The following is a 24674-nucleotide window of genomic DNA, read 5'->3' as shown; positions in this document are numbered from 1 at the left end:
TATTTGGCACAGTTAACCACCTCAATACCAGGTAAACACCTTCCTGCCCAGACCAATTTTGAGCTTTCAGCGCTGTTGCACTTTGAATGACAATTGCGCGGTCATGCTACACTGTACCCAAATGAAATTGTTATTTTTTTCCCACAAATAGAGCTCTCTTTGGTATTTGATCACCTCTACGGTTTTTATTTTTTTGCTAAACAGAAAACGACCGAAAATAATTTTTTTTATTTATTTAAAATATGTTTTTTTTTGTTTCAGTTTCAAAACTTTGTAAATAAAGTTTTCTCCTTCACTGATGGGCACTGATGAGGTGGCACCAATGAAGTCGCACTGATGAGGTGGCATTGATGGGCACTGATATGTGGCACTGATAGGCGGCACTGATATGTGGCACTGATAGGCGGCACCGATGGCCACGGATAGGCGGCACCGATGGGCGGCACCACGATAGGCGGCACCACGATAGGCGGCACAGATGGGCACCACGATAGGCGGCACAGATGGGCCCCACGATAGGCGGCACAGATGGGCCCCACGATAGGCGGCACAGATGGGCCCCACGATAGGCGGCACAGATGGGCCCCACGATAGGCGGCACAGATGGGCCCCACGATAGGCGGCACAGATGGGCCCCACGATAGGCGGCACAGATGGGCCCCACGATAGGCGGCACAGATGGGCCCCACGATAGGCGGCACAGATGGGCCCCACGATAGGCGGCACAGATGGGCCCCACGATAGGCGGCACAGATGGGCCCCACGATAGGCGGCACAGATGGGCCCCACGATAGGCGGCACAGATGGGCCCCACGATAGGCTCTGTGTACACAAAAGAGCATGGGGGAGCGCATGTCCATAATGGGGGTGGTAGTGACACAGCCCCAAATGATCCACAATGGCTCAAAAGTGATATGGTCCAGAAATACTTAGACAGAATAAAGGTGGATAAAGCACCTGGCCCTGATGGCATCCACCCACGGATCCTAAAAGAATTGAGCTCTGTAATTTCAGAGCCATTGTATCTAATTTTTAGGGACTCATTAATGACGGGAATTGTCCCATTGGATTGGTGCAGGGCGAACGTGGTGCCTATATTTAAAAAGGGATCAAAGTCTTTACCAAGTAACTATAGACCTGTTAGCTTAACTTCTATAGCTGGGAAGATACTGGAGCGTTTAATAAAAGACCACATCGACGAGTTCTTGCTGAACAAAAACACTTTAAGCAACAGACAGCATGGATTCATGAAAGACAGAAGTTGTCAGACAAATCTGATTTCTTTTTATGAGGTGGTAAGTAAAACTTTGGACAGAGGGGTGGCGGTGGACGTGGTATACTTGGATTTTGCAAAAGCATTCGATACAGTTCCCCACACACGGCTCATGTGTAAGGTAAAGTCTACAGGTTTGGAAATATCAGTTTGTAAATGGATAGAAAATTGGCTAAAAGACAGAATTCAGAGAGTAGTGGTTAATGACTCTTACTCTGAATGGTCTAAGGTTATCAGTGGTGTACCCCAAGGTTCAGTGCTGGGACCCTTACTTTTTAACATCTTTATAAATGATATTGGGTCCGGGATCAAAAGTAATATTTCTGTCTTTGCAGATGACACCAAGATATGCAGTGGAATAACGTCCTTAAAGGATGTCTCCAATTTACAAGCCGACCTCAATACACTGTCTAATTGGGCGACTATGTGGCAGATGAGGTTTAATGTTGATAAATGTAAAGTTATGCACTTGGGGCCTAAGAATATGCATGCATCATACATGCTAGGGGGAGTACAACTGGGGCAATCCATCTGGAATATGCCGTTCAGTTTTGGGCACCAGTTCTCAAAAAGGATATTGGGGAACTGGAGAAAGTGCAGAGAAGGGCAACCAAACTGATAAGAGGCATGGAGGAACTCAGCTATGAGGAGAGATTAGAGGAACTAAATTTATTCACTCTTGAGAAGAGGAGATTAAGGGGGGATATGATCAACATGTTCAAATACATTAGGGGTCCATATAGTGAACTTGGTGTTGAGTTGTTCTCTGTACGGTCAACCCAGAGGACACGGGGGCACTCTTTACGTCTAGAGGAAAAGAGATTTCATCTTCAAGTATGGAAAGGTTTCTTCACAGTTAGAGCTGTGAAAATGTGGAATAGACTCCCGCCAGAGGTGGTTCTGGCCAGTTCAGTAGATTGCTTTAAGAAAGGCCTGGATACTTTCCTGATGGTACATAATATAACTAGGTACTAACATAGGTAAAGTTGATCCAGGGAAAATCCGATCGCCTCTTGGGGGGGGGATCAGGAAGGAATTTTTTTCCCCTGCTGTAGCAAATTGGAGTATGCTCTGCTGGGTTTTTTTTTTCGCCTTCCTCTGGATCAATTGTGGGCATAAAATTGGGTATCTGGATTGTACGATTATTTTTTATTTTATTTATTTGTTTTTAAGGTTGAACTGGATGGACTTGTGTCTTTTTTCAACCCGACTAACTATGTAACTATGTAACTATGTAAGATGGGCCCCACGATAGGCGGCACAGATGGGCCCCACAATAGGCGGCACAGATGGGCCCCACAATAGGCGGCACAGATGGGCCCCACAATAGGCGGCACAGATGGGCCCCACAATAGGCGGCACAGATGGGCCCCACAATAGGCGGCACAGATGGGCCCCACAATAGGCGGCACAGATGGGCCCCCCGATAGGCGGCACCGATAGGCGGCACCGATAGGCGGCCCCGATAGGCGGCCCCGATAGGCGGCACCGATAGGCGGCACCGATAGGCGGCACCGATAGGCGGCACCGATAGGCGGCACCGATAGGCGGCCCCGATAGGCGGCCCCGATAGGCGGCCCCGATAGGCGGCACCGATAGGCGGCACCGATAGGCGGCCCCGATAGGCGGCACCGATAGGCGGCACCGATAGGCGGCACAGATGGGCACCGATAGGCGGCACAGATGGGCACCGATAGGCGACATTGTATTGTTTTGTACTGATGGATGCCAATCAGTGCCAAACAATAATGCATGCCAATCAGTGATGCCCATTGTGGGCAATGATTGGCATCCATTGTGGGCACTGACTGGCATCCATTGTGGGCACTGACTGGCATCCCTGGTGGCATACCTGGTGCTGGGCATCCCTGGTGGTCCAGTGTGGGCATCCTCGGGGGGGCTGCGCTGATAATCAATCAGCACAGACCCCCATCAGAGGAGCAGCCGATCGGCTCTCCTCTACTCGCGTCTGACAGACGCGAGTGAGGAAAAACCGATCAACGGCTCTTCCTGTTTACACTGTGATCAGCCGTGATTGGACACGGCTGATCATGGGGTAAAGAGTCTCCGTCGGGGAGACTTTACCGAGATCGTAGTTGCGGGGTGTCACACTGACAGCCCGCAACAACGATCGCCACGATGCACGCCCCTGGGGGTGCGCAGCGGCTCAAAATCCTGAGGACATCATATGACGCCCAGTCAGGATTTTGAAACCACTTTGCAGCCGTCATTTGCCTAAGCTTTCGTCCTAAAATTTTGCAAAGGGATAAACATGAAAAGGTTCCTCGTACGATACGTCATAGAGTGACGTCATTCTGAGAAGTATCTCCGTGAACACAGTGGGCGGTGAAGGCTGTGTTGGGAATGCTTTGATCAGCTGATTGTTCGTATGCGCTGTCACTACCCCTGGTTATGCAAGTGGAGCGGCTTATGTTGATTGTTCAGGGTATATGATCACTGCGCAATGATGGCTCTTTCTGCTTTATTTTCATGCTAATGAGAAACAGAGTGTTTGAGGAAATAAGTGAGATTATTAAGAAGATTGAATATCAACATCTATAGTGGTGTGATCTTTATATAATTAGCTTGAAGTCTGGATTTACACATGCGGGGGGGGAAAAAGTTTCTGTTTACACTGACTTATTTATATCATTGACTTATGTTGCATTATTTTATTAGTAATTTATTGCATCAACTTCAGGATTTTAACGGGTGGTATTATACAGCACTTTATTTTGTATGGTCATATAATTACCTCCATTTGAGGAGGTGTATTTATGTTGCACAGTATTTAGCACTTTATTTTATAGGCACCAGTGGTCATCACATGCAGCATTTTTCTCTTCACTTGTGAATGGTATACTTAAGCATTTTTGCACAGCATTTAGCACTTTATTTGTTTGTCTGCGGACATATTATTGCACTCAGCACTTTTATATATATATGCACGGATTTGATTATATTTACACTGAGTAGTATTTATTCAATTTTTAGTGCCGTAGGAAATTGATTAGCACGCACCATTATTAGATATTTATCCTCGTACGATACGAGATCATACAATTTTAATTTAATATGTACAGTATTCAGTCAAAAATACAATACAATACATTACTTCCGAATTTTTATTCTGTCGGACAAGAATTTTCGTAGTTTAGTAACCTCTTCATTTTTGATATGGTGACTAGCATGCTAAAAAAAATGAAGACCATTTATCCGATAATCTCATTGTGTGCACCAGGCTTTATTTTACACTGTATAGCAGCAGGCTGGGAGGCGCGGGGAGCAGCTCGGGACTGCACCAATAGCTGACAGGCAGGGAGGGGGAAAGGGAGAGACTGAAGGCTGACAGAGGCACGTAAATGGACCACAGTATCATGGATCAGCAGTCATGATTACCATGGTCAGCACACACAGGTGGACACAGGAACATGCAGGATAAACCAGGTATCTTACAGCATAGAGAGAGGGAGAAATTACTCTGCACAAGCACTATCGTGTATATCGTGCTTTAAGGGAACGGTATCTTTTTGTTTTATTTTTTTAGGGTTACAACCGCTTTAAATACCAAGCAATGTGAAAAAAATAAAATTGAGGCGGTACAGCTGATCTTCTGCATACACTTTAACTGTGCCGGTGTCAGAATGCTTGCTTAATTTACTCTGATCTGGAAGACCTGAGGCATTCTTCCTTGTGAAGTGGGCGAATATGCTTCCAAACTTCTGCAAAAGGTGCGACTTCCTCTCTCAGTGTAAGTACAGAAAAATAACTGTTGATCCTAACAGAAATCCAGTAGGCACCTATGTTCCTGTAGTGAGCAAACAACCCTGCCTCTGCTGCACTGAAATCTCAAGTAATCAGCCCTGCCTGGTTCTCATCTGCTGGTTTTTAGAACATCTTTTCCTCTTCTTTTATAACATTGGCAGGCATTCTGCAGCCTGCAGGGAAGACCAGTGCAGGGCTGACAACACTGCTTGGGATTTATTGTGGCAGAGGCAGCACTCCAAGCTCAAATAAATTTTTAGCAATATCAGCAGGTATTTTTCTGTTCTTGCATGCATCTGTGTTTTAAAAGGATAAAACATGGGAAAATATGTGCACGTATTGCAAAGATGTTTTTTTTTTGTTTTGTTTTTAAACGTTCCCAAATACACTTTGTATTCTATTGCACCTGCAGGGTGATCTGTCCTTATACCAGCCTTCAGTTCCTACAAATAGATCTCAAACAGGGACATTTCACTGACCTATAATTCCTCCGATGTCATACCAGATAGACAGCTGGTCTGCCTCTGCCTCTTTCCAGTGGAAGTTTATGCTCAGATAGAAAGGAAGCCAAAAGAAGAAAGAGTAATTCACCAGCTTCAGACATGCGTAGGCCAGAGAATACTGCAAGGAGATGAGGGAAGAGTTACAGTGTGATCTAGAACATACTGCACAAAGTACACAAAGGCCAGTCCCTTCGGCCACAAAACACAATCTTAGCTATGTGGAAAAAAAATAACAAATAAAAAAATATAACATGTACAAGTGGTACACAAACCATATTGCAATTATTAAAAAATGACCTTTACTTTTCAATCTGTAATTTTCTGTATAAATTCAAACATGGTAACCCGGAGGCATTCCGTACACAAATGGTGTCTGGAACACCCACAGAAATGTCATTTCCTACTTGTGTGGCGGACTCACTGATTTTCCAACAACTACGCACAAAGACAGAAGTCACATTTTAGGCATCCTCAGCAGCAAAAGTTTCACTTTTTGTGAGATACCCCCAAAGGGTTAATCACTTCCAAGAGTGCATTCACACTGAAACTGTATCCTGCCTGCGAATACATGCGAGAACCTCAGCGGGAGTTCCCACGATTAGCTGCGAGTAGGCAGCCCTATCGAGGCTGCCAGATCTTGCAGCTAATCGAGTTACAAGCTCACTCGCATGTAATTTCTCATATAGTACTTACATGCAAGTGATCTGCCCTGGACACAGGCAGTCTGCGCCATGGACTGATCGCTCACATGTAATTGCTGCATGAGAGATTACATATGCGAGTGAGAACAATTAGCTGCATAATTAGCTGCAAGAGCTTGCTCCTATTGCTTTTAATAGGGCCGCCTACTCGCAGCTAATTGTGGGAACCCAGGCTGGGGTTCTCACATGTACTCGCAGGCAGGGTGCAAACCGCTTTTCTCCAGAGCAGAAACAGGAAGGACTCTGCAACAAAGTTTGTTAAAATCCTTGCAAAGTACATAGATCACTCAGAGGTGAAAATGGGGTTACTCTTTATTAGATCAGTATAATTGTACTGTGTTCAGGACCATAAATCAAAAATAGAGACATTGACATCAGTGGTCAGTAATTTACACATGTACACATATATAGGGTGTAAAGATGTGTATATGCATTAATACTTGAAGAATTTTACAGATGTTTTCATGTCCATATGCATGTAAATACAAACACTTTTTTGTCATCCTCTGCAACTAATAATGCCCAAGTGCAAGCACCCATAAAGACAAAACTATCTTTGAGAATTTCCATTCTATATTCCAACCATCATTACAGAGAGAACGAGGGGGAGCGAGCGAGCGAGACAGAGAGAGCGAGCGAGACAGAGAGAGCGAGCGAGACAGAGAGAGAGCGAGCGAGACAGAGAGAGAGCGAGCGAGACAGAGAGCGAGCGAGCGAGACAGAGAGCGAGCGAGCGAGACAGAGAGCGAGCGAGAAAGAGAGCGAGAGCACACGTACGTCATCCAGCCTATTCCAGGTTAGGGGCACGCAGCTCCCGTGTCCACTGTACACAGTGGATTGTGGATCTCGGTACCTACCCACTTTCACTGTGATGAGAACCATGTCATCAAAGCAGTTATAAATGAGTTTCACGCATAACAGCTGTGATCCCTATAGTGATGCAGCGATTGGCCCACAGCTATCACATAGTACGTACCTGGGCCAATCACAGCATGCTGTAGCAAGTGATTAGCTGTAGTCAATCACAGATCACTCGTAATCACAGCAGTTATGAATGTAACCCATTCATGACAGTGCAAAACATTGCTGTTACAATAATCAAAGTATGAAAAAAAAAATCCTGATCCCCAGTAAAGGAAGTGGGAAAACAACATTTTTACTGGCAGGAACAATAGGTAAAAAAAAAAAGTTATGCTGGACTCTCACTTTAATAAATCTAAATTATACAGATTTTGCATTGATGAGCACTTTATGGTTATAAAACAGTCTTAAAAATATTTTATGAAAAGTGGGGAAGAGAGAGTAAACACTCGAACCAGAGCTGTCAATTTCCTAATCCAACCCAAATCAATCGGTTTTATTTTATTTATAGTCTAAATGTATTAGAAACACATATGTGTTCATGTAAAGGATTATGAAATGTTATACAGTTACTACTGTACATCTTTGATTAAACGTAGCATCTGCAGCTGAACAGCAGATACAAAGCTCAATGCTGCCACCTGCTGGGTCCTGAAACATCTGTGGAATAGGTTAGCATCTTCACAAATAAGGCTGCCCATATATTAAATAAAAATAAGGAAGGAAGTAGAAATCATCATTTGTTTTCACTATTCACACAAACTGTGTATGGGCTAATCCTCCCACTGTGGTATTGTATTCTGAAAGTGGGGAGCCTTCCCTGCCATCAGAATATAAAAACCAGTGTTGTTGGGCTTTAGCCCAACAGGCTGCTCGAGCAGTGGGTGACCGTCAGCATCTAATAGCTCACCAAAGACCATTTAAAAATTGACTGAGCCAAGTGAACATTTAACAGCCAAAGCCCTTGCACACATGGTCGCACATTCCGATAACAAAATCCGTCGGATTTTGTCCGACGGATTTTTTCCGAAAGTGATGTTGCATACACACTGCCGGACAAAGTTGTTGGAAAATCCGATCATTCGGAACGCGATGACGTTCGCGTCTTGCGACGGGACTACGTTGTGGCTAGTAGCCAATAGCTTTGGTGTCGTAATTTGATCTGAGCATGCGTGGCACTTTGTCCGATCGGAATTCTCTACAAACGATCGGAGAAAGTCCAATCGGATCATGTTGTCGGAAAAGTTTATAGCCCAGCTCTCAAACTTTGTCAGTCGGATATTCCGATGGAAACAGTCCGATGGAGCCCACACACGGTCGGATTATCCGACAACACGGTCCGATCGGACATTTTCCGTCGGAAATATCCGACCGTGTGTACAAGGGCTTACAGTGACTGTATCCCCAGGGATATGCAATTAGTGGACCTCCAACAAAACTACAAGTCCCATCATGCCTCTGCCTCTGGGTGTCATGCTTGTGGCTGTCAGAGTTTTGCTATGCCTCATGGGAGTTGTAGTTCTGTAACAGCTGGAGGTCTGCTAATTGCAGATCCCTGCATTAGATGCAGTCAGTCACTATTTGTATATTCCGAAAGCTACGGGTGCAGTGGCTTCCTGAGCACAATAGCCAACATTGGAGATTCCTCCATCTATACTGAACAAGAGAAAATCAAGCTGTGTATAGCTAAATTAAAAGTTCACAAATTCTGATATTCTAAGGATTCTGGTTTCAAATTGCACTGGTGTGTTGATTCCCAATCAAGTTGCGTTCATGCTATCCAAGTCCATCAAGTTCAACCAATAGAAAAAAAAATAGGATTCTGTATATGGAAATTTTCTATCCTATCTACACCCACAGTTGATCCAGAGGAAGGCAAAAAAAAAAAAAAATAATAATAAATAAAAAAAAAAAAAACTCTCAACATGGTCCAATTTGCTCCAGCAGGGGGAAAAAAATAAAGCTTGGATTCCTTCATGATCCCCAGAAGATATTTCAGAAGCTGCATCTTGGTATTGCATGCTGTTAAGTCTATAATTTAGTGGAACACCCAGATACTCGACCATCGACTTTCCCAGTTGTACTTCTCATACTGACGTGGCAAATCCTATTTGTCCAACCAGGTGAGCATCTGTCAGATGTTAGAGTTCACCAAAAAATCTGGCAAGCACCTGTCAGTTTTAAATACTTCCACACTTACCAAGCATAGATGGCTTTGCATTAGTTACACTTATTTAGTTGAATTTACACCAATTAAAGTTGCCAGAATTGAGACTCAAACATAGGGAAAATTTATAAATCAGTTAATCTGACATTTACCAAACATTAATTGCATGGAAATCTTTCTGGTGCATGGATTGATTCACCATCAGTGAAAGCTTGGTGAAAGTCAAATCCACGGCTTTATAAATCTGCCCCATAAAGTGACTCTTGCTACTGAAGTTCCACTAATAGTTCCCTGCAAAGAGAGCAAATATGTACTGTACCTCTGCTGCTACACACACGGCTGCATGCTGCTCGAACGCAAAGGCATCTCTGCTGAAGTTTCTTTGGAAACTGACACATCAGGGAGTGCAAATCTTCTCATCTCCCCTCTGTGCTCAGTGGTTCCTCCTGGCATCCCTTACACCACTATTCTGTAGTGGTTGGTGGAATGACTGGCCGAGGACAGAGGGGAACCATGCGATCCACACTTTCACAAGAGTCAGTCCTTAAAGCAACTTTAGCAGACATCTTTTTACTGGAGTAGCATTTGGTGGTGCAGGAGGTATTTACCATCTTCTTTTTGGATTTTTAGCTTTCTGACAGTTGCGTTAAGAAAAAGAACAGGAGACAAACACATTTTTAGAGTGAGAAATGGTTAAAACTTATGACATTGCTTTTATTGCTTTAGGTGACTTTTCCAGTGACACCGGCATCCCCTGCTACTTGTACGGGTTTCATAGACCGGAACTGAGGTACAATCTCCCCAGTGGGTCACAAAACAAACATAAGAACCTCAGAAATTGTAATGCTTTCTCTTTCCTTAAAGTGGTTGTAAACTCTTACATAAACCCAGTGAAGTGACTGGCATCATGGCAAACAAAGCCTACTACATACCCGTTTATCTGCATTCTTCTGTTCTCTACATCCATTCTAAGTCCAGAATTTATAAAGCTTGTCTAAGCTGTCAGAAAACAGGGGGCAGAGAGATGACATTACACACTGCACAGCTTAGTGAGAGCAGCTCAGAGCTGATTGAAGGTAAGGGAAACACCCTCATTTACTGGCTGTCAATCACAGACTGTGTGCTGGAGATCCCTCTGCGTCACCTTTTTTCTCTTTGTTTCAGGTAAACTAGATTCATGCAGATAGAGGAACAGGCAGCAGATGGAAATGATACTTTCTCTGGATTGAGACTAGTACACACTGTAGAAGAATATGCTACGCTCATATTTCATGTCTGAGTTTTACAACCACCTTAACGCTGTTCTTTAAATTGTGTAGAGTTAGGTTTAAATAAAAGTAGTTCTCACCAGCAGCACTCCTGGTAAGCAGCAGGCTTGCGTAAAGCTGATAGCTTTAGGTGTACTTGCAGTATCTGGAGCCTGGATAGAATAACTGGCATCACTGTCCACCTCATTATCCTCACTAATAAGCGGTCGATTAGCCTCTTCCTCCTGGTCTCTGCTCTTACCCTCCTGTTCCCCGGCGTCTGGTAGACCTGTGGCAGAGAAACATTCCATTGAGCAAGTGCGGGCAGACTTTGATGGACAAAAAAGCTTAACTTGCTCATATCTTTACTTTACTTTAATGGACATGTGAGGGAGATTTACTAAAACTAGAGAACTCATAATCTGGTGCAGCTGTGCATGGAAGCCAATCAGCTTATAACTTCAGCTTGTTGACAATAAAACCTAGAAGTGGATTTGTTTCTATGCAGAGCTGCATCGGGGATTTTGCACACTCGGTTTTAGTAAATAACCCAAATAGTGCCATTATGTGTTTTAGGCAGACAGTTTCAGGAGAGCTACAAACTCAGGTGTGGTTACCAACTTGCACTATGCAATAGAAATGGATGTCAAATCCAAATATCTTACATATACAGAACACATGAACTCTAAGGCTGCTTTCACACTGGGGCGGTATTCAGGCGTTACAGCGCTAAAAATAGCCCCTGTGTAACGCCTGAAAAAAAACGGCCCCTTTAACTCCAGTGTGAAAGCCGGAGGGCTTTCACACTGGAGCGATGCGCTGGCAGGACGGTGAAAAAAGTCCTGCTAGCCGCATCTTTGCAGCGGTGAAGGAGCGGTGTATTCACCGCTCCTATACCGCTCCTACCCATTGAAATCAATGGGACACCGCGGCAATACCGCCGGCAAAGCGCCGCTGCAGCGGCGCTTTGCGGGCGGGTTTAACCCCTTTTCGGCCGCTAGCGGGGGTTAAAACCACCCCGCTAGCGCCCGCACACCGCCGCTAAAACGACGGTAAAGCGCCGCTAAAAATAGCGGCGCTTTACCGCCGACGCTGCTCCCGCCCCAGTGTGAAAGCAGCCTAAAGGGGTGTGAAAAGCCCATCGATGCTGGCCCATATAATGGAACTGGTCTATGCAGAAATCTCATTATTCAACACCCCCCTCATCTTACCTAGCTCCTTGGGAGAGGTCACCAGGCCAAAGAAAATGATCACACCACCAGCAAACTGCACACATGCTGTTACGAGGAATGCATACTGAGGAAAAGAACAAAATACTTGGTCATAGATCTGTTAGAAATAACAAACTACACATTTTTAATAAAGGGTTTATAAACCCCAACAATTAACTTCTCTTATCTTCTCCTTTATGGTCTGTTAAATAGACCATGTGAATCATTTTGTTACATTTGCTTGACAAGTGCAAAAGAATATGTGTTAATCAGCAAAAATCGTGTGAGCTGGTAACTTCCCATGTTCTCTTCCTGTGTTGTACTGTACTGTTTATCAGTTACACTGTTCCATCCAAGTTCTCTCTGTGGACTAGAGAACACCACCTTAAAGAGGAACTGCTTACATAATTTGTAATAAAAACATCCATTCTGGAGCTTCCTTGGCACGGCTGCGCAAATCGCTGTAGGTGTCCGTCGGCCGCTTTAAGAGCTCTAGGGGGGCGCACACGGCGCCGATGCATGTGACCGATGGCCGCGATGTCCACCAGCAACCCGAGATTGCTCCTCAGAATGCCAGCATGGGGAACAGGAATAGCGATCTCGCTCTACTCCCTATCAGTACACTCCCCCCACAGTTAGAAACACCTCCTTAGGGAACACTTAACCTCATGATCGCCCCTTAGTGTTAACCCCTTCCCTGCCAGTGACATTTATACAGTAATCAGTGGCTATTTTTAGCTCTGATCGCTGTATAAAATGTCCATGGTCCCAAAAAAATAAAAATAAAAAAAAATAAAAATAAAAGTGTCCGATCTGTCCGCCAAAATTTCATAGTCCCACTAAAAATCACTGGATATCTGCCATTACTAGTAAAATAAAAAAAAACAAAAAAATAAAAACACATAATAAAAATGCCATAAATATATAATTTTGTAGGCATTATAACTTTGGCAAAAACCGATCAATATACGCTTATTGTGAATTGTTTGACCAAAAATATGTAGAAGGATACATATTGGCCTAAGCTGATGAAGATTTTTTTTTTTTTTTTTTTTTATATTTATTATAGCAAAAAAGTTAAAAATATAGTTTTTTCAAAATTGACACATTTTTTTATTTATAGCACAAAAAATAAAGACCGCAGAGGTGATCAAATACCAGCAAAAGAAAGCTCTATTTATGAGAAAAAAAAAGTATATAAAATAGGATTTTTCCTACAACTTACTTTCTCATATATTTACTTTACTTTAATGGACATGTGAGGGAGATTTACTAAAACTAGAGAACTCATAATCTGGTGCAGCTGTGCATGGTAGCCAATCAGCTTACAAGTTCAGCTTGTTGACAATAAAACCTAGAAGCGGATTTGTTTCTATGCAGAGCTGCACCGGGGATTTTGCACACTCGATTTTAGTAAATAACCCAAATAGTGCTATTATGTGTGTTAGGCAGGCAGTTTCAGGAGAGCTACAAACTCAGGTGTGGTTACCGACTTGCACTATGCAATAGAAATGGATGTCAAATCCAAATATCTTACATATACAGAACACATGAACTCTAAAGGGGTGTGACAAAAGCCCATCGATGCTGGCCCATATAATGGAACTTGTCTATGCAGAAATCTCATTATTCAACACCCCCCTCATCTTATCTAGCTCCTTGGGAGATGTCACCAGGCCATTCTCTCCTGTGGGGACCAAGCCCACTGAACTGTAGCCAGCCTCAAATCAACTTAGAGAGACTGGCATCAGTGGTTATTTTCCAAATTTCTGTAAAGGAAGAATATCAAGCACCAATTTTTGCTCTGCAACACCCTGGAAACAGAGCCTTCCGGCAATGCAATGACTGGATCTTCAAGTTCCAGACAGAGAAAGAACCTCTACCAAGACCTGGAGTAAGGCTGTATGTAGAGAATGTGCTTTGACCTAAACACAGCTTCCTCCTGTAGAAATATCGACAGAACCCTTGGAATTGACTGCTTCCTGAGCAAAGATTATTAAGGTAAAGAGTATTGAGGCATCTTCAGCAAGCCCAGCACTGGGGCTAGACGCTTTGAGAGCCGGAGCTGTGGCCAACCCAAAAGGCAAGATTCACCCAAAAAAATAAATAAATAAATAAATAAATAAATAAATAAAAAAAAACGCTTTCCACTGCAATTACAAAAATATTTGATGACCTGGGAAACAAACTGCCACACGAAGATGTCCGTTTACAGATTGTGGACACCGAAATCTACCTCTTGCAGAGAGGTCATCACTGAACAGTCTAGCCTATCGGAAACAGAAGGATGTTCAGAGGCTTGAGATCTTAAGATAGACCCCATGTCCCTATTTGGCTTTGGAACTGCTATTGTCCCACAATAATGATCCCATAACTTCTGCTCCAATAGAAAATGCATAGCAAAATACTGATGACTCTGTGACAGACCCAGACAGTCCCAAGAGGTGCACTTAACCTACCAGGTTTCTGCCGGCTAAAGATGGAACACACGACATCAGAGACTGCCTTAAGATTTTCTGGCCTGAGATGCTCTCAAAACCCAGCAGTCTCAGATGCCTCCCTCACCCAGGTGGGGAAAGCTTACAGCATCTGGTATCCCTGGGCAGTCTCCCATCTATATACTAACCAGGCTTGATCCTGCTTAGGCTTCAATCAACCGAGATAAGGCATGATCAAGGTGATGCAGCCGCAGTCTGACAAAAAATGAATGTGCCAGGAAACACTGCATTGCCAAACACCACAGTGGCTCAGATGCACCCGAAACCACTGTCCATCGGGAGATGTGGACACCGCCAGATCCCTGAACCTGGGAGCGGTGCCCCTGCTTAGCCTGGCTGCCTCTCTTTTCTGGAACAACAGGTAAATAATGCAGCAACTATATTATCCAACTTACATAGTAGATGAGGTTGAAAAAAAACACACAAGTCCAACCTATGTGTGTGATTATATGTCAGTATTACATTGTATATCCCTGTATGTTGTTGTTGTTCAGGTGCTTATCTAATAGCTTCTTGAAACTATCAATGCCATTTGCTGAGACCACCACTTGTGGAAGGGAATTCCAGATCCTTGCCACTCTTAAGCCCCGTACACACGAGAGGACTTGTGTCCGACAGACTTCCGAAGGAGTTCCGTCGGAGTTCTGCCGGAGTTCCGACGGAGTTCTGACGGACTTTTCGGCTGAGCGGACTTGGCCACACACAATCACACTAAACTCCGACGGATTCGAACGTGATGACGTACGACTGGATTCGAATAAGGAAGTTCATAGCCAGTAGCCAATAGCCAATAGCTGCCCTAGCGTCGGTTTTAGTCCGTCGGAATAGCATACACACGAGCGAATTTTTCGAAGGGACCGGGTCCAGCGGAGTTCCTTCGGAAAAATTTGAAGCATGTTCCATATTCTAAAGTCCTTCGGACTTTGGCGAGTCAAAAGTCCGTTGCAGCCCACACACGATCGAATAGTCTGACGGAATCAGTCCGTCGGACTTTGGATGTTGAAAAGTCCGCTCGTGTGTACTGGGCTTTACAGTAAAGAACCCTCTACGTAGTTTAAGGTTAAACTTCTTTTCTTCTCATTTTAATGAGTGGCCACAAGTCTTGTTAAACTTCCATTCGGAAAAAGTTTTATCCCTATTGTGGGGTCACCAGTATGGTATTTGTATATTGAAATCATATCCCCTCTCAAGCGTCTCTTCTCCAGAGAGAATAAGTTCAGTGCTCACAACCTTTCCCTATAACCAATATCCTCCAGACCCTTTATCAGCTTTGTTGCCCTTCTTTGTACTCGCTCCATTTCCAGTACATCCTTCCTGAGGACTGGTGCCCAGAACTGGACAGCATACTCCAGGTGCGGCTGGACCAGAGTCTTGTAGAGCGGGAGAATTATCTTTTTTTTTTTTTTTTCAAATATAGTTTTTATTCAGTACCAACAGAAGGGAGGAAGGGTCCCCACATTACACGTCAGGGTTACAGCACATTCCGGTGTGGGATCACAACTTTCATGAGAACCCAATAAACAGCAAGGTAACCCCATCAGTATACATCATGACAACAACGAGAGGCCCAAAAAGCCAAAAGACCCCCCGGGCGGTATCAATACACCTCCGCCGGGGGGAGCAAGGGCCCTCACTCCCATCCTTTTCCGTTTTACAGGGGGGTCAAGGGGGAAAGGACAGTTAGAAAGGGAGGAGAAGGGGATAGCGAGAGGGAGGAAAAGAGAAAGAAAAAAAAAAAAAGAGAAAAAAGGGGGGGTGGGTAGGAGACGCAATGGCAGCCAGAGCGCAGAGGCTGAAATGGGCTGGTAAAAAACACTAAGTCTGTAAGAGACATCTACCCTCGTGTGAGAAGATAAAGAGGTTCCAATTGTCCCAAGTTCGTTTAAACACTTCTTGCTTATTTTGTGATGTGAGGATCAAATCCTCCATCTTCTTCATCTCCTCAACTTTTCTAATCCATAATGCGATAGATGGGGGAGAGCATTGTTTCCATAGAAGAGGTATACAAGACTTAGCTACATTCAAAAGGTGTCTCAGGATCGATTTTTTATATGTTTTAATGGGGATCTCGGAGAGGTGCAGGAGAAAGAACTCGGGCTCGTCATGTATAGAGAGCTCCGTAAATCTTTGCGTGATGCAGCGGACTTCTCTCCAGAAGTCTTTCACCCTTGGACAGGACCAGAAAATATGTAACAAAGTGCCCTCCCCCTCCCCACAGCGCCAGCACCGGTCAGAGGCAGAGGGGAAGCACCTATGCAGTCTAGTAGGTGTCAGATACCAGCGGGAGAGAAGCTTGAAGTTTGTTTCTTGGATTTTAGTGCATAGTGAGGATTTAAGTGCCAGTGTAATGATACGCTGGTGTTGAGTAGAGGAAAATGTGCAATTCAGGTCTTTCTCCCACTTGGATAAGCAAGGTAGTGGCGCCTGGTCCGATGGTGTGTTCAGTAGGTAATAGGTTTGAGAGAGGGTATGTGGCAACGGGTCCGTGCCCGTACAAAGGTCCTCGAACGTCGTCAGTGGTCGTGTGAAGGCATGGGGATCGGGGATGGAGTGTAGAAAATGGTGCAATTGTACCGCCCTCCAGAAAGGCACCCTGAAGGTGCCCGATAAGTCAGACAAGGCTGAGATGGACGGCCACTTCCCTTCGGTGACAAAACGCGTCGCGTAGATAGGCCCGGAACTCCTGAGAAAGGCATATTCCGAGCGTAGTAAGCCCGGTTCAAATTTCGGGTGGCCGAGCACGGGGAGTAAAGGGGAGGAGGAGGAAGTGAGGGCTGCTTGAATAGCCGCCCGGTGACCATGCCGCAAAGTAACCCCAATGATCGGGTGAGATTTCATGGTCCGGGGTAAGTCTTTAAAGCACCACAAGGCGCTATGCAGCGGTATGCGAGTCTGAGATTGTTCAATCCGAACCCAAAGCTTCAAAGGTATATTGCGGTTCCAATCGAGAATGCAACCCAAGTGGGAGGCCAACAAATAGCGTCGAAAATCTGGTAACGCGAGTCCTCCGTGCTGCTTGGAAAGGGTCAACTGTGAACGTCTAATTCTGGGTTTTTTATGGGCCCAGATAAAGCGGGTAATCAGGGCCTGCACTCGCTTAAAGAAGGAAGATGGGATATGCACTGGGAGGGCCTGAATGAGATAAGTGAATTTAGGGAGAATGCTCATCTTAACGAGATTACACTTCCCAAACCAAGAGTGGAGATGATTATGCCACTTCTCCAGTAAGCTGCGTATAGTGATCAGTAAAGGGGGGAAGTTCAGCTCAAATGTGCATGAGATGTCCACAGGGATGTACGTGCCGAGGTATTTCAGGGCCGAAGTCGTCCATTTAAGGTGGAAATTAGATTTCATATCCAACAATGTTTGAGGGGGCAATGCCACCCCCATGGCCTCAGATTTGGCAAAATGTATCTTTAAGTTGGAGAGAATGCCATAGGTCTTAAACTCCGCCAGAAGGTTCGGGAGGGAGAGTCTAGGATTCGACAAAGTGAACATCATGTCATCCGCATAAGCCGAAATTTTGCAGGAAATGTCACCCACTTGGAGGCCTATGATATCAGGGTTCCGTCTTACCGTAGAAAGAAACGGTTCCAGTGAGAGGGCAAAAAGCAGGGGGGATAAGGGGCAGCCCTGCCTGGTTCTATTCCCAATAACAAAGGGGGATGAAAGCACCCCATTAGCTTTCACTTGAGCCGATGGATACGAGTAGATACTACTCACCCACCCCATCATCCTGTCGCCTAGGCCAACGTGGCGAAGAACCGAGAACATAAAGTTCCAGTTAACCCGGTCAAAGGCCTTTTCCGCGTCCGTGCTCACAAAAACACAGGGAGTTCGGGTGGACTGCGCTACATGCAAGAGATTAAGCACTTTAACAGTGTTGTCTCTTGCTTCCCTTGTGGGTATAAAGCCTACTTGATCAAGATGGATTAGAGATTGAAGGTGCCGTGCAAGTCTCGTCGCCAAAATCTTAGAGAATAGTTTCAGATCTAAATTGAGAAGGGATATGGGTCTGTAGCTCCCACATAGGGCTGGGTCTTTCCCTTCCTTATGGATCAAAGAAATATGGGCCCTAAGGGTGTCTCTGGGAAACCTGCTCTCCGAGCCCAATGCATTAAACAACGTCACCAGGCGTGGTCCAAGAATAGGAAGGAGGACCTTGTAATATTGGGCCGTAAAGCCATCAGGGCCCGGAGCCTTTCCCAGTTTCAAAGAACCTATCACCCTCTGCACTTCCTCCAGGGCAATCGGCTCATCAAGAAGTTCTTTAACCTCTGGGGGCAAAGATGGCATGTGGGAGTTTGTGATATAGGTGTCTATGTCTCCCTGTCTGGCCTCTGTGTTAGGGAGGTTGTAGAGGTTGGAATAAAATGCCCCGAAACCCTCCGCTATCTGAGTAGGGGTCGAGGCCCTGAGCCCATTCCGGTCCACAATCTGAGGTATATATGATCTAGATTTTACGTCTTTAACTGAGTTGGCTAGGTTCCTCCTGCATTTATCCCCCGACTCATAGGTTAATCTACGGGAAAATTGCAGGGCCGCTTTCGCTTTGTAATGTAGCAGATCCGTAATCTGTGTGCGTAGAGTCTGTATTTCCGTGTCTAGGGAGCGTAAAGGGGCGTGTTTGTGTCGAGCTTCAAGAGCCGCTAGGTGCGAAAGTAGGGGCGTGAGTTGTGCATTTCTTGCCTTTTTAATCCGCGCACCATGTTTAACAAAAATTCCCCGGATGACACACTTGTGAGCCTCCCATAACATCCCAGGGTCAACACCTTGCACGTTGTTTTCTCGGAAATAATTGTCAAGCTCTCTAGTCACCTCTGTCAGGACATCTGGCGTTTGGAGGAGGCTTTCATTTAACCGCCAAAACAGAGACCTGGGTGAAGGGCTAGCGGATAGAGTGTAGACAAGAGAAATGGGTGCGTGGTCAGACCACGTAATCAGTCCAATGGAGGAAGAGGTCACTAAGTGGAGTTGGTCATGAGGTATCATAAAAAGATCTATTCTGGAATACAGCTTGTGTGGGGGTGAATAACGTGTAATCCCGTTCCCCAGTATGTTGTAAACGCCAAATGTCAAGTAATTGAGCCCTAAATAAAGATTGTGTTATGCGTTTCCTGGTCGCCACAGGGACCGAAGAGCTACCCGTGGAGGAGTCAGTGGAGGGGGTCAAAGGCACGTTAAAGTCTCCCCCCAGTATTAGTTGACCTTCCTTAAATCCCATCAGGGAGTCCAGGGTCACCCTAAGAAATTTGTCCTGGTGGGTATTGGGGGCATACAGCGTCGCCAGCGTAAACTGGGCACCCCCAATCTGACCCTTAAGGAAGATGTATCGACCCTTAGAGTCAGCCAGTACGTCTTGGAAGCGCCACGGCAATCTGCTAGAGATCAGAATGGACACTCCCTTCGTCTTAGAGGAGGGGTTGGTGGAATGATAAGCCTGGGGGTAGAGTCTGGTCTGGAGACGGGGAAGTTTATCATCCTTAAAGTGGGTTTCTTGTAAGAAGGCCACGTCGGCGTGGGACTTCCGAAGATCTCTCATGAGCATACGTCTCTTTTCTGGGGTGTTCAGTCCCCGCGCATTAAAGGAGGTCACTGTGATCGAGCCTGCCATCGCGTCTCACGGGGATGGGGGGAGGTCTACAAACTCGGGAAGGGTTGTAAGGGAGGGCAGTATAAGCAAAGAGGGTGGGGAAAGGTAGGAAGGGGAGGGGAGAAATATATAGCAAAGGGTAATAAGTCCAGAAAAAAGAGGAAAAGCGGGAGAGGTCAAAGAGCCGGCACTAGAGCGTGCGGCACAGGGGAATACTAAACCAGCAGAAAACTGCTTATGCACTCACCAGTAAACTACTGGAAATTGAGCGCTAACCTATGTGGGTTGGTGGACAGACAGAGCCGGAGAGCGAGCTCCCCAGTCCCGTCCCCCACCCCAGGCATATAAGGATGTCGTATCATTTGCCGATAAACCAAAAAATGCAATAATATAAACAAAAGCAACTAGCAACCAACCTAAAAATACTAGGTCCCCAAAGACAATCGGAGGTGATTGTGCATATCTGAGGGAGGAATCACATAATCAGGTATAACCAACACCACAATTCCCCCCGATCTGAAGCAACCAATGGCACAGAAACAAACATGGGGGGTGCACACATAAGGAAACATTATCCGACTCACAGATCCCCGCACCTCCCGCCACCCTACATAACAAAGCCAAAGTTAACAGTTCCACTCCACCGCAGCAACAAACGTCAAATGTTGGTAGATTGTAGCAAAAGAAAAAAAAAAAGAAAAAAATATCCGAAAGGTTCACCACGCCACCCGGGATGGATTCAGGTAGCCAACCCCCATCCCCCTCCCCACCCGGGCCAAGAGAACACCCACCCGGTTTCCATGGCAAGGAGGGGAGCGACCAAATGCACCAATAAGTGGGGTACTCCGAGTGTTATAGGATTCACAGCCTGTTCTCACCTCATGTTAGCCGGGGGGGCATCGGGCCGCCCAACGCCGGAACGACAACACCCGCCATAGCGGACCAGATCCGGAGTGCGCATCATGCCAGCCGGCATGTGGATAGGTTGCCAACCCCCACCCCCCCCCCACCCAGGCCGAGAGAACGCACTCAACCAATCTCCACGACTGGGAGGGGGTCGATCAAAGGCATCAGAGTCAGCTCGGTCTATGAGAAACATTGAGTGGTAGAGGGTGCATAATCCGGTCTCTCCCCATAGCAATAAGGGGGGGAGAGGGGGGGGGGAACGGCCCTAAAGGCTGCAAACCAAAAAGGGGGCACTGCGGGGGGGGGGGTGGCAGCCGCCAATGATAGGGTGTGCGGTTGTATGCAGGAACAGAGGGCAACCAGTCTACTCACGTGGGCCCTCCCTGGAGGCCGAGCGACGTCTTCGCCCGGCTCTTCGCTGCTGGTGCTGTAGCGGGCCGCGGATCAAGAAAGCACCCGCTCTGCCGGCCTGACGAGGGAGGATCTGCAGCCAATCAGGGACTGGAACCGGGTCGGCGCCCAAGAGCTGGAAGAGGGCTGGTAGATCCGCGGGGGTTTGCAGTGTGTAGGCGTCAGCATCTTTGCGGAAAGTTACAGACAGAGGGTACCCCCAACGGTAGGTAAACCCTCTCCGCTTCGCAATGTCCAGGAGGGGACGGAGTAAAGCCCTGCGCCTCAGGGTCGCCCTCGATAGGTCCGGGAGAAGTTTCACATGCGAGCCGTCTATAGCCACATCGCCGTGCTCCCACGCCCGTCGCAGGATGGTTTCCTTCTGAGAGTAGCGATGGATTCTGCAGACTACATCTCGGGGTCTGCCAGGGTCGGTCGGCTTCGGGCCTAGCGCTCTATGGACCCTGTCCAGCTCGCACTCCAACTCCGGGTTCGCCGTCACCATACGGAAGATCCTCAGCACCAGGGCACCCAGATCCTCCGGAGCCGAGCTTTCCGGGATCCCACGGAGCCGCAGGTTGTTTTGGCGGCTCCGGTCTTCCATGTCTTCAAGGTGGAGCTGGAGAGATATGGCAGTAACCCGATGCTGCTCACTCGTCCGTTCCAGTAACGACACTCTGCGCTCCAACGAGGAAGCCGAGGCTTCCCCCGAGGACACTCACTCCGCAAGAGTCGCGACCTCCCCCCGCACCTCCTGAATGTCTCTGCGATGGGTTTCCTCCAGGCGCAAAATCAGCGCTTCAATGTCAGACCTGGTAGGGAGGGCCTGAAGGAGAGTTCTAATGTCATGGTCCGCAGAACGGAGGTCGGGTGGAGGGCTGACGGCCATCGTTTCTCCGTGTGCTTCCCTGGGTACTCCGAGGGAGATCGCTGAGGGTTGGAGAGTCAGGAGGGGCCGCACTGCTACTCTGTGATCCTGGCGTCAGACGAGCGACACGTGCAGGGCCTCTGGACGCCGCGGGCGAAGCGCCTGCAGAGGGGCTCTGTAGTTGCTGGAAAAAGCGGTGGATATCGCCCGATTTTCTAGCAACAGGGGTCCCCCGGGTTGCTGCTCTCGTCCCGTGCTTCTTAGCAGGTAGCATACCGGTTTACAGTCACGGAGATGCTGGGTGAGGGAGGCCGGGACCAGGAGCTCTACAAAAAACCTGCTTCACTCGGCCATGTCCAGGCCACGCCCCCAGAATTATCATTTTATCTTTGGAGTTGATCCCCTTTTTAATGCATACCAATATTCTGTTTGCTTTGTTGGCAGCAGCTTGGCATTGCATGCCATTGCTGAGCCCATCATCTACTAGGACCCCCAGGTCCTTTTTCATCCTAGATTCCCCCAGAGGTTCTTTCCTCCCCCACCCCCCCCCCGCCCGTGCAGAGATTTAATATACAGTGCTCCAAGGATGCAGGCCTTAAACAATGTTAGTTTACCTCTATGCAACCCCTTAGGTATGCAAGTATGCAGGAGCGCATAAAGCATGCAGGGGGATACATTTTAGCTTGTATCCTCTGAACAACCATGCTGCGGATCCAGTCTTGAGATCGCCAAGTGGTCATAAAAACCCTTAGGTGTCCCCCCCACCCAAGCAACCTGGGGCATCCATTCACTGAGAGGAGAATTTGCCTCCAGGACTGAAGGGCTTGGGATTACAGTTCTCAGGAAACTAGGATGTGGGCTTTAATTTAGAGTCCAAGGCTGGTTGTTTAAGAAAGGAACTCCTCATGAACTCTGAAGGCAGTACTGGTTTCTGATCTGTAACCTTTGCCTTCTTCTTAAGAGGTAAGAGAATATTCTTCAACACAGTCACCTATTGGATTTAGGTATCCAAAGACTGTTCAAATAAACATCCGTGCTGAGAGGACAGTCTCTCAATGTGCTTCTGTGCCACTCTGATAGGATTATAAATGAAAAAGAATAAATATACTCCAATCTCCTATCATGTAAATATGCATATATACAGATATATCAAAATACTGCAAAAGACATCTTAAAAAAAATAAAAATAAAAATAAAAACAGGATTAAATAAAAGTCAAAGAGAAAATAAATTTCACCATATGGTATGTAACATATACACATAGGTAACAAACTTGATTTTCATATTGTCATTTATTGCTTTATGTCCGTGTAATAAAAACAAATACACAAATTATGAGTGTTAAATCAATGCATGATGTAAAAAAATAAAAATAAAAAAAAACTGCTGCAGACTACTGAGTGTAAATCTATTTATATTTATTCAATACAATACTCCCCAAATACTGTACAGTGAGGGAGCATCCTCATTCGAGGCCAGGAGGCATGTCACTTGCGAAAAAAAAAAAAAACAGGAAAAAAGAAAAAACGAAAACAGCCACCCATCTAGAGGGCTGGTGAGCAGCAATATGTTAAAGTGGAAGTCCATGCAAAAACGAAAATATCTGCTTCTATAGAAACCACGGATATAACACTAACCTCTCTATCCCTGTAAAGAAAAAATGATCATACATACCTTTTTGGAAGCCGATCTGACCCACTCCAACCTGATCTCCAGCTCTGTGGAGGACACGGCTGCCAATGCTGTGAAATGAATGGGAAGAGACGTCACCCATAGAGTTTCTATGGGGTTTGGGTCGTCTGCTCTGCACCCGCCTCTACATTGAAGCAGCGGCTGACAGCTCAGCGTGGGATCCAGTCAGAGCGGGTCAGATCGGCTTCCAAAAAGGTATGTATACTCAGTTTTTCTTTACAGGGATAGAGAGGTTAGTGTTCGATCCGTGGTTTCTAAAGATGCAGGGATTTTGTTTTTTTGCATGGACTTCCACTTTAAATATTTTGTTTTTGTATTTACAAACAGTTTTACTGCTAAAATCAAACACACACTCTAATAAAAGTACAGAGCTTGGGCTGTGCAGTGATATGATCTAGCTAACTATGCCACTGGAAATTGTGTTTGAATTGTTGTATTGAGAAAATGTATGCCCCTACCAGAGATGTTTGTGTCTACTACTACCCTTCTCTTTTTCTTCACTCAACTGTGTTTTATATTTTTGTATTGAAAACGCTAAAACTCAATAAAAATTGTCATTATAAAAAAAAAAAAAAAAAAAAAAAAAAAAAAAAGCACAAAGCTTTTTGTGTAATAACACAGTAACTATGGTTTTGCTGTCTTTTGTGAACAGTTAACTTTTTTTGTGTGTGCAGGCAGCAAGTAACCAAACCTTCAGCATAATGAGGTCTGCAGTGCAAATTGTCTCCAAATTGGCCTGGTGTGTTTTAACGCAGAAAAATAGGAAAAGAAGCTGGAAGAAATTTAAACACCTTTCAATTGCATCTCAGTCCTAATCTCATCATTGTTAAAGTCAGCACATACCTCATAGCCATATTTTAGAACAGATGATGCAAGGAAAGCTCCCAAAATATTCCCAACAGATGCGCAGGCACTCCAGAGACCAAATACAAGGCCACGTCTGTACAAGTTAGAAACAGTAAATTAGAACTTTTTACAATGCAAAATAGGTTTATTGCA

General features: G+C 45.8%; 1 protein-coding gene across 1 annotated transcript in view; it reads right to left on the bottom strand.

The window, feature by feature from the left end:
- SLC37A3 (solute carrier family 37 member 3) overlaps window positions 1–24674 on the bottom strand; it is an 82988-nt gene that overhangs the window by 30564 nt on the left and 27750 nt on the right. The window contains exons 7-10 of the mRNA XM_077469289.1: window positions 24519–24615; window positions 11729–11813; window positions 10619–10806; window positions 5518–5659 (exon numbers count right to left, since the gene is read on the bottom strand). Of these exons, the coding sequence (XP_077325415.1) occupies window positions 5518–5659; window positions 10619–10806; window positions 11729–11813; window positions 24519–24615 (512 nt within the window). The remainder of the gene's footprint in view (window positions 1–5517; window positions 5660–10618; window positions 10807–11728; window positions 11814–24518; window positions 24616–24674) is intronic.

Source organism: Lithobates pipiens, unplaced genomic scaffold, assembly GCF_037356315.1.
Source record: "Lithobates pipiens isolate NorthernLeopardFrog02 unplaced genomic scaffold, aLitPip1_a1.2 Scaffold_8, whole genome shotgun sequence".
In the NCBI taxonomy this organism is placed as follows: domain Eukaryota; kingdom Metazoa; phylum Chordata; class Amphibia; order Anura; family Ranidae; genus Lithobates; species Lithobates pipiens.
The sequence above is the reverse complement of the archived record's forward strand: the minus strand, read 5'-3'. Positions and strand labels throughout refer to the sequence as shown.